Consider the following 17,701-nt stretch of genomic DNA (forward strand, 5'->3'; position numbering starts at 1 on the left):
AAACTGCCCTGGATCTGATGCCATCCGATAATCACAAAATTGTAATCAGAGCTGATAAAACACCTGCAGGTCAACATACAAGACGTTTTAATGCACCAAATATTGATGAAGTTGCTATCGTTGTAGTTGGAGAAAATTTGGAATCCCGTGATATTGTTTTACATCGTCGGAATGATCAATTACAACGTATAAAGGAAACACACCGCTCATATGATGCACTGCAATATCCCATTATATTTTGGCAAGGTGAAGATGGCTACGATTTATCAATAAAAATGATAAATCCCATTACAGGTAACTAAAATATTAGTTTAGCTATGGCGATAATATCTCAGTCACTATATTATGTATTTGAATGTTATTAAAACAAAATCTGTTTACAGGTTCTGAAACCAACAAAAAAGTCAGTTCAATGAACTATTATTCATACCGCCTAATGATTCGGGAAAATGAAGATAATCACATATTGAAATGTCGGCGATTATATCACAAATATGTTGTTGACATGTATGTTAAAATTGAAACGGAGAGATTAACATTCATCAGGTTGAATCAAACCAAACTCCGATCTGAAGAGTATATTCACCTTCGAGATGCGATTAATACTGATGGAAATGCACAGAATGTCGGTCGGATGACTATTCTTCCAGCAACATACATCGGAAGCCCTCGGCATATGCACGAATATGCTCAAGATGCCATGTCGTATGTTCGTCATTATGGTACAGCAGATTTGTTCATCACATTTACATGCAATCCCCAATGGATAGAAATTAAGCAGGAGTTATTCCCTGGGCAATCACCCATTGATCGTCATGATATTACAGCCAGAGTCTTTAGACAAAAGTTGAAATCTTTAATGAATTTCATCGTAAAACATAATGTGTTTGGTGAGACACGCTGCTGGATGTATTCTGTGGAGTGGCAGAAACGAGGATTGCCACATGCACACATTTTGATTTGGTTGGTTGAAAAGATAAGGCCAAATGAAGTTGATGCAGTGATATCAGCTGAAATCCCTAATGTACAAGTAGATCCTGGATTGCATGAGGTAGTTATCAAAAACATGATACATGGTCCCTGTGGAACTCTTAATCAAAATTCACCGTGTATGATGGATGGTAAATGTTCAAAACGATATCCACAGACATTAATATCGGAAACAATTACTGGTAATGACGGTTATCCATTGTATCGTCGCAGATCGACAGCAGACAATGGAAAATCAACAATTGTCAAATTAAATCAACAAGATATTGAAATAGATAATCGTTGGATTGTTCCATATTCACCCATTTTATCAAAGACATTCAAAGCACACATCAACGTTGAATCTTGCCATTCAGTGAAATCGATTAAATACATTTGCAAATATGTAACCAAAGGGAGTGATATGGCTGTGATTGGAATTGGTGCAGAGAATTCTAATGATGAAGTTACCCAATACCAAATGGGCCGCTATGTCAGTAGTAATGAAGCAGTTTGGCGAATATTTTCTTTTCCTATTCATGAGAGACACCCTTCTGTTGTTCACTTAGCTGTGCATTTAGAAAATGGACAAAGAGTGTATTTTACAGCACAGAACGCAGTACAAAGAGCTGCTCAGCCACCATCTACTACATTAACCAGTTTTTTTGAGACATGCCAAAACGATGATTTCGCACAAACATTGCTATATTCTGAAATGCCAAAATATTATACCTGGAATCAATCCTCAAGGAGATTTATACGACGGAAACAAGGAAAACCAGTTCCAGGATATACAGTTGTATATTCCAGCGATGCGATTGGCCGGATTTATTCAGTACATCCAAGCAATGATGAATGTTTTTATTTACGACTGCTATTAGTCAATGTACGTGGCCCAACATCATTCCAACAGTTACGAACTGTTGATGGTGAATTGTGTGGATCCTACAGAGAAGCCTGTCAACGTTTGCAATTGCTTGAAAATGACGCTCATTGGGATCAAACTCTTAATGATGCTGTAATATCATCACACGCTCATCAAATACGAACATTGTTTTCTATAATCATATCTACATGCTTCCCATCAAACCCAATTGATTTGTGGATGAAGTACAAAGATTATATGTGTGATGATATTTTGTATCAAATACGGAATAGAATGGGAAATCCAAATATACAAATCAGTGAAGAAATTTACAATGAAGCATTGATTTCAATTGAGGACATGTGCTTGATAACGTCAAACAAACTATTAATTCAATTAGGCCTGACCGCGCCCAATCGTCCAATGCATGACGCTTTTAACCAAGAGTTGCATCGAGAAAGACTGTATGATCTCAACGCTTTGAAAGAATTAATTCAAACAAATCTTCCACTGTTAAATGAACAACAGAAGTATGTATTTGAAACTCTTATGAAAGTAACAAATGATGAAACTGGAGGGATTTACTTCTTAGATGCACCTGGTGGTACAGGAAAAACTTTTTTGATTTCATTAATATTAGCAACAATTCGCTCACAAAATAAAATTGCACTTGCACTCGCTTCGTCGGGAATCGCAGCAACTTTGCTTGAAGGTGGTCGAACAGCCCATTCAGCACTAAAATTGCCATTAAATATGCAAAGCAATGAAACTCCAACCTGCAACGTTTCGAAGAACTCTGCAATGGCAAAGGTTTTGCAGCAATGTAAATTGATTGTTTGGGATGAATGCACGATGGCACATAAAAAATCTTTGGAGGCTTTAGACAGAACCTTAAAAGATCTACGTAGCAATAATAACCGATTTGGTGGTGCAATGATTTTATTAGCAGGAGATTTTCGTCAAACATTGTCAGTGATTCCACGATCAACGCCAGCTGATGAACTCAATGCATGTCTAAAGTCCTCCAATTTGTGGAAACATGTCAAAGTACTTCATTTAAGCAAGAATATGCGAGTCGAGTTGCAAAATGACCAATCTGGAAACATATTCTCCAAACAACTCATTGACATTGGTAATGGCAAATTTCCTATAGACATGTTGACTGGCTGCATTAACTTTCCTCAAAGTTTTTGTCAGTTAACTCGATCAAAAGATGAACTTATTCAGAAGGTGTTTCCAGATGTTTCTCAAAATTACAGAATACTACGGCTACTAATCAAGATGATGTAGTCAACTATCCACCGGAATTTTTAAACTCGCTGGATTTGCCAGGATTGCCACCTCACAATCTTCAATTAAAGGTTGGATCGGTGGTTATAATGTTGCGAAATATCAACCAACCGCGTCTTTGCAACGGTACACGGTTAGCGATAAAAAAATTACTAAACAATGTGATAGAAGCAACTATACTCAAAGGAAAGTATAAAGGAGAAGATGTTCTCATACCGCGCATCCCAATGATTCCGACTGATGTGCCATTTGAGTTTAAACGACTACTACAGTTTCCAGTGCGGCTTGCTTTTGCTATGACTATAAACAAGTCCCAGGGGCAATCATTAAGTGCTTGTGGTATTAATCTAGAAAACCCATGTTTCTCACATGGTCAATTGTATGTTGCCTGTTCCCGTGTTGGAAAACCATCAGATTTGTTTATCTATGCGCCAGGTAATCAAACAAAAAACATCGTATACCACAAAGCACTACAATGATAATAATAATAATAATTATGATTCATATGATTAACAATAAAGCGATTACTGACTTTTCAATCCTTATATATGTTTTATTTAATTATTTTTTATTCACAACGCCCTATCACCAGGGTGATGGTTCTGTTCAGGAGAATTTTTTAAAATACGTAGGCACAAAAACTGCCACATTACAAATCTTTTTGACAGGACGAAGTCTGTCGGGTCAGCTAGTTTTTAAATATAAAAGAATATAACACATTATCAGTAAACCATTTGGTTTTGTTCCAAAAAATCAAAATTTTTTTTTAGAAATTTAATTTTACTTATCAATAATAGGAAGGGTAATCAACAAACTTATCATTCTTCTTTAGTAGTTTAAATAAAATCCCCTAGAATTTTGATGATATCTTGTAGAATGGTTTTCCTTTATTCTCAAAATAAATCCGGGTTACGGTAGTCAAATTTCTATCTGTTCTGTGTACAAAAAACTGATCATCATTAGCGATTAGGTTTGAGAATGATGGACGGAGAAGCAGTTCAAAGCATAATTCATTGAATTTTACCATCTTGGTGAAATAGCTTTTACGTGGGCACGGTCTTTTTTATTTTTACACGTAATCGAACGCGTAACCTGACGTATGATCAAATTTTCCCGTAAAATCGCTTCATTTTGATATATTTAGTATTACTTATCTCACGAAAATTCACAACTGCTAAGTTTGGTCGATTAGAACGTTTAGAATCATCGGTGTTTGAAAGACCACAGCCAATTATAGTTTATTTAGGCTATTACAACCATATCTGATGGAAAGTTCCGACATTATTTTTAAAGCCACTGTGTCGCTTCAACGCTGTGATTTCAACGCACACGAAACTTAGTTTCTACTATTTTATAAATCAGTTATAAAATATAAAGTTCTACCATACCGTTCCCGTCTACCATATGTAATTTGGTACCAAATAAATAAGTGAAAGAAATCAGTATTTGCGTAAGTTTGTCAACAGTGATGCCATGTATCTGTCAGACAGGAGACTCCATGAGTGATGTGTCATTAACTACTTTTTCATTCTGAAACCTATATGAGGATATCTGGCTATATTCAATTCAGGATGCACTAGATGCATGTTAAAATTGCCTGAACGTTCCAAAAATGGTTAAGGTGCTGTAGCTAAATATGTTTATTACGTGTTAAGGTGATGGAACTGAAATACGATTAGAATATTTAAGTGTTAACATTATAAATAGCTAGAAAATCTTGGAAATGTTGTTGCAATTTGGAGATAACACCGAACCACTCGATTATGTTATCAAACATTTAAGATTCAATCTATACCAAGAAATGAGAAGTGAAAGATCAATTAATAAGATGTATCATTATTCATAACAATTTATAACGAAAAATGATATAAAAATCAAATCCCCAAAATAGTCTGCCAAAAAACAGGAAATTCCATATTTTTGTATGGTCCTCAATCGAAAATATCTTAAAAATGTTAATTAATTCTCACTTGCCCTGTAAGATAAATTCCAACGCTTCAATATGAATACAGCCATAGCTTTCATACCCAATTTCATCACAAGCACATTTACGGTCAATTGAACAATAGGAAACATAATAATAAAACAAGCGGAGCGTGATCGTGCCTGAGCATTTGCCTAAATGCGTTTCTTACGCTTGGATGACGTCAATAAATGAGGAACGATTTTTTCATTTAAATTTTAACTGACACTGAATCTAAACCATCGAAAATTCTGATTATAACGGACAAGAAATATTGTTTCATAAATACTGTGTGTAAATAGATCAAATATTTCAGGTTGCAATGGTATTTAGGTTGATTTTCGAGATATAAAGAGATTTAGTATAATGTTAATAAAATGTACTACGTTTTAACGTTTATAATTGTTACAGTTTTTAGAAAAATATTTAATTTTAATTTGAGATTTATATTATTGTACTAAAAATAACATGTTTAATAACAACTTGTATTGATTATAATATCTAATTTATGTGTATATAGTAATAACATATAATGTATAAGTTATGAATTTGAACAAATCATTTCCATTTAGTTTCAACGCCGATTCATCTCGAATGTTTTCAGTTGTAATAAAATGTATATCCAGGGGATATACTGGTTTCCTAAGCTTTGGTGGTCTCAATATTTAATAGTCCGCCGTTAGGAATATTTCGAGCAACTCCAATTCACTTTTTGTGGCATTACACCTAGAAATATGGTAAGGCCAGTTAAACTCCAGCAGGATCCTCAACTTCAGCAATCTATGGACTAGGAGTGATTAAATTCAAATAGGTGACGGCTATTATGAGAAAGTTCGAAAATATCGAAAATTAGTCCTGTGATGTTTTCGCCCAAACTTAGAAAATTGTGTTGATTAGGGAATACTTTATATTGTTTTAGAACGATCGGCAATTTAACATCAACTTATCTTCTTTCCTTGTTATACAAATGATTCAATTCTGCTAGGTTGAAGGTAATGGTGTAGTGATTTGTTAAATCGAAAATAGGAATGCCGGCTCAATCTTGTTTTAATATCAAAGAAAGCTCTATATTGTAAACGCTTCTACGTTCAATCTTTCTCCTTGAATCGTCATGTTTAAAACCTGGTACTAATGCAACAATTTCTTAGATTAACATGTGTATAGAATTAATCGCATTATTTTTAAGTATTTAAGGGACGTATTGTCGCGCTTAAACCTCAGTTATCAAAATACTGACATAAAAAAATAGTGGTATTCTCATGATTTCCTTATATTGAACCAAACTTTCTGTTGTTTGCTTGAAGCTTGAAGACGCCGGGATGGAGTATCAAACTGTATTGTTTCTTCGAGAGAACGGTTCGTCCGACAACCGCCCTATTTGGGTCATTTAGCTACGCCGGACTGACCATTTACTCAATTTAATATCCAAGGACATCGTTTTAAGCAGATTGCTTGAATCGAAAGAGGCTTTAACAAAATTCTAGAAATCGAATTCAGTAAATGTGTCCAAGACTGTAAAAGCATTGTAATCATGCATACATGTAGGTAATTTGCATTTTTCACATCCGTTACTTCTGTTGTTTGATTTAAAGAAAACTGTTGATGAAGTCTAACAAACGCTTTTAGAAAATTATAATGAATCTGCTCCGTCATATCACAATTGCCGATTTCTACGATTTCAAAAAGGAGATTTTGAACGACCTGAGAGTCAATAAAACTTCGAAAATAGTTAATTACAAGATATATCGGGCGAAAACACAGCTATAACTCTCAAAGAATTTTCGGACCACTTGGCTGTTGATGATTCAACTATTTCCAGGCGCTCGCATGCGACGGGGAAGATCCAAAAGGAGAAAATTGACTAGCACACGAATTACCGAATTAACACCGCGCATAGCGGGCAAAAATATAGGAGGTTTTATATGGTATATTGCGATTGGGCGAATATTCTACGGAAATTCCAAGCGCAAGAAGTTATGGATTGGTCCAGGAGAATCATTAAAATCAAACATAATTCATATTCATATTCATTGGACATATTGAGTTAAACAAACAATAATGAGAGAGATTAATATTAAAAAAGCTCCTGGTTATGACTTAATTACTGGTAAAATTTTAAAAGAACTATCAAAAAAGGGTATAAAACTATTAACATTTATATTTGACGCTATGCTACGAATTAATTAATACCCTAGCATCTGGAAAGTAGGTAAAATATGAATGATTCTTGAACCAGGAAAAATACCAGAAGATGTGACTTCCTGCCGGCCTATAAGTTTATTACCGATAATCTCGAAAGTTTTCGAGAAACTATACATAAAGAATATACATCTATATAAACTATACATCTATGTGTCCCCGCGTGACACATAGATGGCGCTACTAAAAATATATCCATATGTTTTTTAGTTAGTCCTAATCATCAAAAGATGCGTGTATAAATTTGACAGATGTCGGATCATTAGTTTGTCAATTATAGCATTTTGAGTGAAGCAACTTTTGTTATTGTGAAAAAAATGTATAAAAAGGGATTTCGCGTGTTGATAAAATATTGATTTTTGAAGGAAAAAATACAGTTGAAGCAAAATTTTGGCTTTTCGGACACTGCCCCAGGAAAATCAACCATCAAAGATTGGTATGCTAAATTTAGACGTGGTGAAATGAGCATCGAAGACGGTGAACGCAATGGACGCCCAAAAGAGGTTGTTACCGACGAAAACATTAAAAAATCCACAAAATGATTATGAATGACTGTAAATTGAAATTTAATGAAATAGCAGACACCCTAAAGATATCAATTGAACGTGTGCATAATATCATTCATGAATATTTGGGTATGAGAAAGCTCTGTGCAAAGTGGGTGCTGTGCGCCAGCTCACTTTTGACCAAAAATAACGACGAGTTCATGATTCGGAGCAGTGTTTAAAGATGATCAAGTATAATAAACGCGAGTTTTTGCGTCGATATGTGACAATGGATGAAATAAGGCTTCATCATTTCACTCCGAAATCCAATCGAGAGTCATCCGAGTGAACTGCATACGCTGAACCCGCTCCAATGCGTGGGAATACGCAACAGTCGGCTGGCAAGGTTATAGCGTCTGTATTTTTGGATGCACATGAAATAATTTTCATTGACTACCTTGAAAAAGGAAGGACCATCAACAGCGACTATTACATAGCATTATTGGATCGTTCGAAGGACGAAATCGCTGAAAAACGGCCACATTTGAAGAAAGAGAAAGTGCTACATCACCAAGACTATGCACCGTGTTACAAGTCAGTGAAAACGATGGTATAAATCCATGAATTGGGCTTCGAATTGCTTCCTCATACCCCCTATTCTCCAGATCTAGCCCCTAGCGACTATTTCCTGTTCTTAGATCTCAAAAGAATGCTCGCTGGGGAGAAATTTTCGTCGAATGAAGAGGTGATCACCTGAGGCCTATTTTGAAGCAAAGGACAAATCGTACTACAAAAATGGTATCGAAAAGTTGGAGGATCGATAATCAGTGTATCACCCTTGAAGGGAATTATGTTGAATAAAAAAAAATAATTTTGCCAAAAAGATATGTTTTACAGTGGTAGGCCGAGGATTTTTCAATTGACCTGTTACATATACCCTACAAAACAAAATAAAGAATATAAAAAGAAGATGTTATGTTTGTTAAAACACACAATATTAGATGCAGCATAAAAATAAATTAATGCGATATTGCGTGAAGACCCCCTTACGTGTTATACTTCAGTCAGCTGAATACCAATAAACTAAAACTTTCATGGAAGCTTTAATGATGCATCCACACCGATTTCACGTATACTATTCAAAACAATAACAAACACTCGCGAATCGTCGTCGATTGCCTTCAGGCCAGCAATGTGGCATTTTCGAATTGGCCCGAGTGCGTTCCGAAAAATCGAGGTTAATATTGTTTTCTGCTATTGGTAGTGAGGTGCGGACGGCGCCAGTTCTGTGATGTACGAATAATCGGTTTCGCTACTGTGTTTGTTACCGATAGGGTGATTGACCCACATGCAAAAGATTAACTCTAAGCAACTATGTAAATAAATCACGGATACAAAAATGTTACGAATTATTTTGAGGCATATATTACGAAAGTAGATCGATTTCAGAACTTCCAGGAACCCAGCGTGTTAACTAACCTGATTCTAGACTCTGTAAAATGTATTTATTTAAATTATTGGCTTCCGGATTGAGAGGATTTGAGATTATTGACTAAACGACGTTTCCTAATCATAACAGATTTAGAGTGGGAGCTCTGATACTGAAGCCCTTATAATCAACATTATCCCAATCAAGCAAATGCATGTCATTACTGTATGATTGATAAAGACTTACTGCACTTACCAGTACCCCACTAAACCATTAAACAGCTAGATAACACCTTTCTCATTCAGAAACATAGATGGGACAAACTCAACCAATTTCTGGCTCATCTCAATTCTCATTTAATGTCACTGAAATCTTCTGAAATATCCAATTCACCATGAGAATCGCAAATAACTTTGATACTTCCTTCTTGGACGTTTTAGTTGGACGAAAGGACTATGGTCAACTAGGATATCAGGTTTACAGAAGACCAATATTACAGGCTGATAGCTTCAGGCTTCACACCATAAATTATCTGAGTTCCTTAATTTATACAGCTTAACCACATCCCATTCTTTACACAATTAGCTTGAGCTTCAGGGATATAAATAAAAAGATCTTCCAAATGAGCAATAAGATTCAGTAAGTTCACTTACTATAAAAAAGAAAAGAGAAGAAAATAAGACCAAAAAAGTTTCCTTAGTTGTCCTCCTGTATCTTCAAGGAGCAAGAGATCGCACTGGGATTGTACTACTAAAGAGCAATATTAAAGTTATATTCAAACCAGACAGAATTATGTTTCAGGTGCCCCAAACCCCAAAGCAAAAAGAGATTCGCTAAAGGAGAAGATGGCATGTGAGATATGGAGGCCCACCCAGTCAGCTTTGACAGAACTTTGGATGAATACTGGCCAAAATATCGAGACGGCTTTAAAACTAATCAACTTCCGCATAAAAACTAATTTATTATAATAAAAGAACAATATTTTTTAACGTATTATTTTTGATAATATTATGTTTTTGGGTATTAGCGCATTGTTAGCGGATAATTAAAATATTTAAAAAAATTTATGGCCAAAACTTTTAAGCACTTATTTATAAATGCCTGTCAGTTTTCGATAAGACTGTATTTTCTCTTTTTCGGAATTAAGAAAACAAAGTGTTTAAAAAACTCTCTAAAGTCTCAAAACATACTAACTTTTAACTGAGTAAAACAAATATCTAAAATGTCCTATTAACTGTTATCTTGCTTGAATGGCTCTACCGAATATTATCTAATATGTGGCCATCTATCACAAAAAAAAGAAATTATCTTTTTCCTATAAAAATTGTATTTAAGATGTTTGTTATATGTTACACAAAATACTTAAACTGTTTCATTCAGTTTTGAAAATAACAAATTTTTTTGTTATTTTCAAAAAGTTTTGCTAAAATTACTGTAACTTTTTATGTATCAAGTTAGTTAAAGACTTATTAAATGATGTGTTACGGAGAAAAATAAATAAAAATGTTACGAAATATAAAGGAAATGTTGTAAATGAGTTGACACTTAATATACACAAAATCTCTTAATCTACTAAAAAATACTTTTTTTTGTAGTAGAAGAAGAGGCAACTTGTTGAACGGTGATACAAAACAACAGTGACGATTTAAATCCATTAGGACATAAACCAAACTATGTCTAGACGTCTCGTGGTTCTTGCAACGTCTTGATAGCTTACAGTTGTAAAATTAATTGTATCATCTGTACCTTCGTCGGCTTGTTTCCCTTTGTTGATATTCTGAATAGCACTGTTCCTACCCAAATTATTATGGTATTATCACGTATGAAATGGCTTTCTAATTTTTGGCTGCTCCAAATTCCAATAGTCTACGGCTAAAAATCTGAGTTACTACAATCCTCCTTTGGTGGCCATTGACATAAAATGCAAGCTTCTGTTCAAATTCCAGGAGACTATGTCAGTTCACAACAACCTCAGTTTGGTGTCCCTACACCTTGAATTGTTATACTTGTGCCAAGAATCCACCGACTAGCAATGTTTTACAAAACTTGAATGTTTTCTAATTGGAATTCTTCAAGGCTAGGGGTTTTTGAGCACGTTCAATGCACCTTCTTTCGGCTTACAGCTTAAGCTTCGATACTTTCGGCCGAACTCTACTTAAGTAGACCTAGGAATACTCCAACTAACTGCGAAACGATTGTCGATGCAACATCAACCCGTCTTCTTTTCATCATCATTCAGTATTATCTCTTGATAATTAATTTGATTCTAGTTAATTACAGAAATTCAAAAGAGAACAGTGTTATGACCTCGATGGAATTCTTCTGACTGCGCTAGTTATCAAATATGAAGGCGTTGGAACACAAATTATCAATTTATTTGGAAATACTATTTTATTTAAGGAAATAAGCGATACACTAATATATATATATATATATATATATATATATATATTCTGCTCAAATATATCTAAATAACAAAATATCTGAATAATTAAATTTAAAAGTAAAAAATAATGCCGACGAAACTCAAGATCAAATAACTGGCTGTAAACTTGAAACATATTACCGAGACTAGAATTAGCTCCATGCTAACGAATTTACTCGATACGAAAACATAGAAACCAATTAAAAGCTATATTGAACAACATCTAGGAAATCTTTGATCATTTAAATATATTCTTAATTATTAAAATAATTCATCCAGTGAATTAATTCCTAAAACGGTTACCTTGTAATTCAATGGGCGATTAAGTATACAGATTTATTGTGTAATTAGTATCCATAATGGTTCGACATTCTTTGCATATATGCCGTAAACACATTATTGAGTGAGTGAGAATTTTCCCAGTTAAAATCATGAATGGTACTGAGAAAACAACACTATTTGGCTAATGTAATTAATGGAATTGATAGTATTTCAAATATATTTTTGCATTTAAATTACCCAATAAAATTTTATTAGATGATAAATAACAGATTGAGTGGTACAGATAATTAGTTAATCTAATAGGGTTATAAAACGTTTTGATAAATATTTATATGTGTTTTTTATATAATTATACCGAAAAATTATTTGTTAAGATAACAAGTTTGTAACGTAAATTTTAGAATACGCGGAATCTGGGAAACATTTTAAAACGAAGGAAATAATTTGTTTAAAATATTGTCATATTTAACCCATAATTTTGTTTTATATCAAAGAACACAACATCTTAGAATCACCATGAAAAATACGTTCTTTTCTTATTTTCATTAGTCGAATACATTAAACTGAAATTGATCAATATTCATGTTTTGTTAAATGATGCTACGTTAGTTAGATTAAACGGATTTAATAGCTTAATAGTTGATCATATATTTGGTCTAGCCAAAATAATTATATAATTTTTCAACAGATGTCCTTAATAAATTTTATCTCACACTGGAAAAGTCCGGTGGATACTGACAAAGCTGTCACTCTATACTAACCAAATTTATTTTGCAGTTTTGTGAATGGTTGATTCAGTTTTGTTTGAATTCGCGTCAAAGATGGAGACCAGCAAAGAAAAAACAAGCTATGTTTTAGTTTTTCTTTCGACAAAGATGAAAACTCTAGAAAGCTAGGTGGTTGAAAATAAGAAACGTTTAAGGTTCTGATACTGTAATATGCAATAAAGCGTAGTTTTAGTGTCGTCGATTCCGTGTCAAATTAGTCATTCCAATATCAATGTCATTAGATATCAAAGATTCATTAGATATTATTAGAGAAGATTAGAAGCATTTGAAAAATGCTGAATAACAAAAATAAGTTGGATGTATAATGAAAAGTATACTCCTCACGGCAATGTCAAGCGAAAGTACTCGTCGCTGATGCGCCTGTGCGTTTGTTATATTTGTTGTTTTATACTATATAACAGCTGATGCCATACATTCAGACTCTTAATTTGAATTTCTACTCTGAACAGTTGGGAACACTAAGAAGCGAACAACTGTCACCACTACGATATGTTCAAGGCCACGGTACACACACCAATACAGTCTTGCTAGAAGCCACTAGCCACTTGCTAGTTTAACTGGGAGGTCCTTAGGCGTCCACTTTATTAGTCCCGATCTGGCCTCAAGTTAATACCACCTATTTTCGTTCATTGTAAACTATTTCACTGATTTTACGTTAATAAATTGGCTTAGCTTGTGAAAATGGACTGTCCCTCCATTTTGATTATAGTGGGCTATAACTGAAATTATTGTTATTAAATCTAGTTTTTGTGGTTAATGTTTGTTTATGTTCATAAATTTGCCTTGATTTGAATACATAAGCGTTGCCTAAATACCATAAGGCATGTTTATTGTTTTTTAACAATACGAAAGAGCTCGATTCGCTTGATTTGTATAAAAATAATAAAAATATAATTTAGATATTTTTAATTTTTTAAAATCAAATAAAATGAGAATGAAACGTCATAAGGTAAGTAACATAAATGAGTAATTCTAGTGAATAAGCTATAAGCTGACACAAAGCATGCTTTCATTCACTGATTTTAGCTTCTAGATTTAGTTCTTGAGCATTGTGAAGATTTTAATCTTTTAATCTCAAATTTTGGCTGCGTTTTTATAGGTGCATTACTGCGAAATTATTTGTGGCGACGTCACGACTATGTCAGTGAGCATTTACCAACTAAGAACAAGCGGCTGGTACCAGCGCTCAGAAGGTATAAAAAAAAGAACAACCATGTCTTCCCCTCTTTTATCCATTTCTGGTATATTTTTAAAAAGACCATGAAGATAATGTACATTTCCTTCCTATTTCCAGATTATTGTTAACTTTTTTCTTAAAACATATTCCTGTTCATCCCCTCGTTAACCATCTAAAATTCATATCAAATAAATAAATAATATCTAACTAGTGTTTCTGTTACCGCGTAAATAATAACAAGAAGCAGTGCCTATTGAATCAATTAGTAATGAATATTAAGTACTTGCATGTATTCCGATAATTTTTTCACCTTAAAAAGACAAAATTTGAAAAATTTTATTTTTTAAAGAAAATTTGATATACTATATAATAACTAAAGCATTTTTCTTCATTTTATGCAACTTTTTTTCATGTTTTCGGTAACATGGTGATGCCATGTCGAACGCAGGATGTTGGTTTGATAGCGATCCCATCATCGATCCATTTTGACACATCTTCAGAATTTGGAAACCGTGTGCCAGACCTTAATATATTACGCCAATTGGTTAAATTACTCTGATCTCTTTAATATATTTAATGAAATTATTCGGTTTTAGTAGCGCTCCTAATATATTACACCTTGCTGATTCTTAGCATAGTATAGTAAGACTAAAATGGTAACTCTATGGGAAATAATATTAGAATTAAATTTTCAATTGTTTTTCATGTGGTCGTTCTATGTCACGGATATTAAAATCACCACTTTTGGCCCATTGAAATCAAAACCGATAATTGGAATGTAACATCACCATAAGATTCTAAAAAATGTTTGATGAGCTTTGACAGTAAAAGTAATAAATTTCGAAAATGCAATTTTGAACGTTCCATGATTAGCTTTGTATACACCGAATAATTTAATAATAATAAAGGGAAAACTGTTATTTTAGAATATTAGAAGCATCGAATTCAACAGTTTGGCTTGGTTGTTGAACAGTTGTTTACGTATTCAAAGTTTTGTCAATAGATAACGCTTACCAAAATACAGGCAAGCATTTAATACCATTTAGTCGCCATGTAGTGAACAGTTGTATATTAATTCTTAAGTTCCGACAGTTTTATGATAATAAGTCCATAAAATTCACAATGAAATAAATTTTTCAAGAATGGAAAAGTTAGTAGCATCATCATATTATATATCTGACACCTGTACATATTACGTCCCACAATAATTTTCGACGTAGTGCTAGTAGGTGTTAAATATACTAGATGAGTGTAGGATTGTCGTATTTTGCGTAGTCCGCAGACGTATTACTTTTATCGAAATCAGGCGAATTTACATGGTTATTGTACAACTTTTTATAAACTTTAAACCAGAAATGTACCATAATTTAATCTGCCTCACATTAATATTAATGAATTTGCTTTTCTGGCATTTCATTGAGTTAGCACATTTAGAATTTGTAGAAAGCATGGGCGCTTTTATTAAAGCTTTATTTACATAAAACATTAATAAAAACGATACATATCCAATGATATGTTTCCGAATGGTAAGTACACCAACTAGCATTTAAATTATTTAATTTTACGGTGTAATTTAATTTATTCGAAACTCATTATATATACGTTTAACAGTTAATAAACATGAAATATGAGTCTTGATTATAGATACTGAATAAAATCATGGGTTTTAGAATTTATATTTGGATATTTACTATGAAACATTATTTATATAAAACAGCGTTTCTTTCTTAAATTATTAACCAATGACCAAGCTGTGTAAGGGGACATATCTTCTGGAACGATCTCGAAGCTCATCACTCGTCAGTCGCTAAGATTCTCGAATTATAAACTATTAAGAAAAATCTCCATGGGGGCGTTAATCGGTGACTAAGATATTTTAAGGAACATGTAAGGCAGTAGATTCTGTTTAAATACATTTGGAGAATATTAAAATGAAACGAACTAGTTTTGAAATACAAAAACATATGTTGGTCAATCGGAACTAAACCTCAGATACCCGTACATAATAAGTTGTAGAAGCAATTAAAAAAAACCGATATGAAAGTACGGAATTAACATTATGGGGATGTTCCGTGAAATGTAACATAAATAATGTTATGATTGTTTATACCGAAACCTTGAGATACCGACTATCACTCAAGAAAACAACTGTCACACTCAAGCTAATATAAAGGTATTACAACTCTTGGATAAAACTCGCGCGGAACAAAGACTCAGAAGGGTCGAAACACTTCATCTTAGTGGAGTGAAGTATATTTATAACTGCAAAAAAAGCTGACATATGCAACAATACTTATTTATTATTAAGGTGTTTTTACGGTTCGCCAATGGCTTCGTGATGTTGAATATGGATATATACACCTCATTTTCTACTCTAAAACCCCCATAAACCCCCCGGTTCGATTAGGTGTTGAGGTCTGATGATTATGCTAGCCAAAGGAAATATTTGATATTTTGATATTCCTCAAACTAAAACTGAACATTTTGGTAGTATGTATTGGTGCATTTTCATCTTGGTATTTAATAGTGTTTGGCTGCAATATACAGCAGCAATCCGACCAGTGATGCGATTGAGAGGAGCAGCTTTTTTTACTACCATAATGGAATCTTCTTTATGTTGTAGGAAGCAGACAAATAGTAGGCTAAATTTAAGGTTCTCCGTATATAAACCTGGCTGTTTGTAGAAGACAATGTAAACAATGATTCATCGGACTATATCACATTCTTCCAATAATCAAGTGTATATGTATTGTGATAGTTGCACCGCTTCTTTTGAAGCTTAGAGTTTGCCCTTTTTCGAATTCTGATACATTACAGACCAATATCTTGTTTTAACTGTCGAAGAAAATTTAACCAACAACAACTTGGCATATATATGTTACTGAGCAAGACATACGTGTCGCATTATTTACACAGAAGCAGTGTTGCCAACATACAGTAAAATGTAATATATCGCATTGGGTTCATATTATTTTTCCCCTGTAAGTACGAATTAGACTCTCCTAGTAAACAAATAAAATAACTTCAAACTACGATACGACAAGGAAAACAGACTAAGAGGAATTAATTTATAATATTTTGTATAACATTATTATAGTTATATAGTTTTATTAGGCACTATTCAGAAGAGTTCACAGGGTTCTTTTATTTAGTTTTTATTATCTATTTAAATCAGTTCAGCTCTTGTAACGAGAAGTAGAGCAAAATGAAGCAAGACCTGAAGTAGTGTAGAAATTCCAGTCAAAATGGAATTATTTTAGTATCAATGATTAGTTGCACATCTATAATATGGTCATTACTTTCGACGAAAGCTAGTTAATACATTGTTAATATCTGCTGAAGACATTACAACAAGGAAATGTACAGAAAATACAAAAAATATTGGTTTAAGATAAAAATTAAACTAATACAAACATGTAGTAAAAGATTATAAAAGATCGTATTAGAAAGTCGTTCGTTTAAAATGCGACAATCAGACTACAGTTGAGGAACAAATCTACAGATTTACTTTACATAAACATGTCTTGATGACCATGATACATGAATATGTCAGTCGTATGAAAGGTAAACGAAAAATACTCCTGTGGTGAAATCGGCCTTTTGCACAGCTAGCAGCTTTGAAAGTATATATCAAGATCATAGACATTGCTCGTGACTAGAAAGGTCGTGGCCGATAACCAACTGTGGCGAGATTTTATTATAAAACATTCAAAATACTGCGATACCAACAGCCACAGGTTGAGAAGTATATATTCTCCACAACCACCGACTACGGATTGGACACGATAATATTGAAGTTAATTAAATACAAAAAAGTAAAAGAAACCCA

At 33.4% G+C, this 17,701-nt stretch overlaps 2 protein-coding genes across 2 annotated transcripts in view; one reads left to right on the forward strand and one right to left on the reverse strand.

Moving 5' to 3' along the window:
* tkv (serine/threonine receptor kinase thickveins) overlaps positions 1-8,943 on the reverse strand; it is a 305,330-nt gene extending 296,387 nt beyond the window's left edge. Inside the window, exon 1 of the mRNA XM_076408459.1 lies at positions 8,822-8,943. The gene's annotated coding sequence lies outside the window, so the exon portion shown is untranslated. The remainder of the gene's footprint in view (positions 1-8,821) is intronic.
* LOC143198833 (uncharacterized) lies at positions 201-3,192 on the forward strand. Its single transcript, XM_076408385.1, has 2 exons — positions 201-294; positions 384-3,192. The coding sequence occupies exons 1-2, from the start codon at positions 276-278 to the stop codon at positions 3,122-3,124; spliced, it is 2,760 nt and encodes a 919-aa protein (XP_076264500.1). The 5' UTR covers positions 201-275; the 3' UTR covers positions 3,125-3,192.
* Positions 8,944-17,701: the final 8,758 nt, after the last annotated feature.

Source organism: Rhynchophorus ferrugineus, unplaced genomic scaffold, assembly GCF_030347505.1.
Source record: "Rhynchophorus ferrugineus isolate W39M unplaced genomic scaffold, kcgeb_rfMv2 rfM1, whole genome shotgun sequence".
Classification (NCBI taxonomy): domain Eukaryota; kingdom Metazoa; phylum Arthropoda; class Insecta; order Coleoptera; family Curculionidae; genus Rhynchophorus; species Rhynchophorus ferrugineus.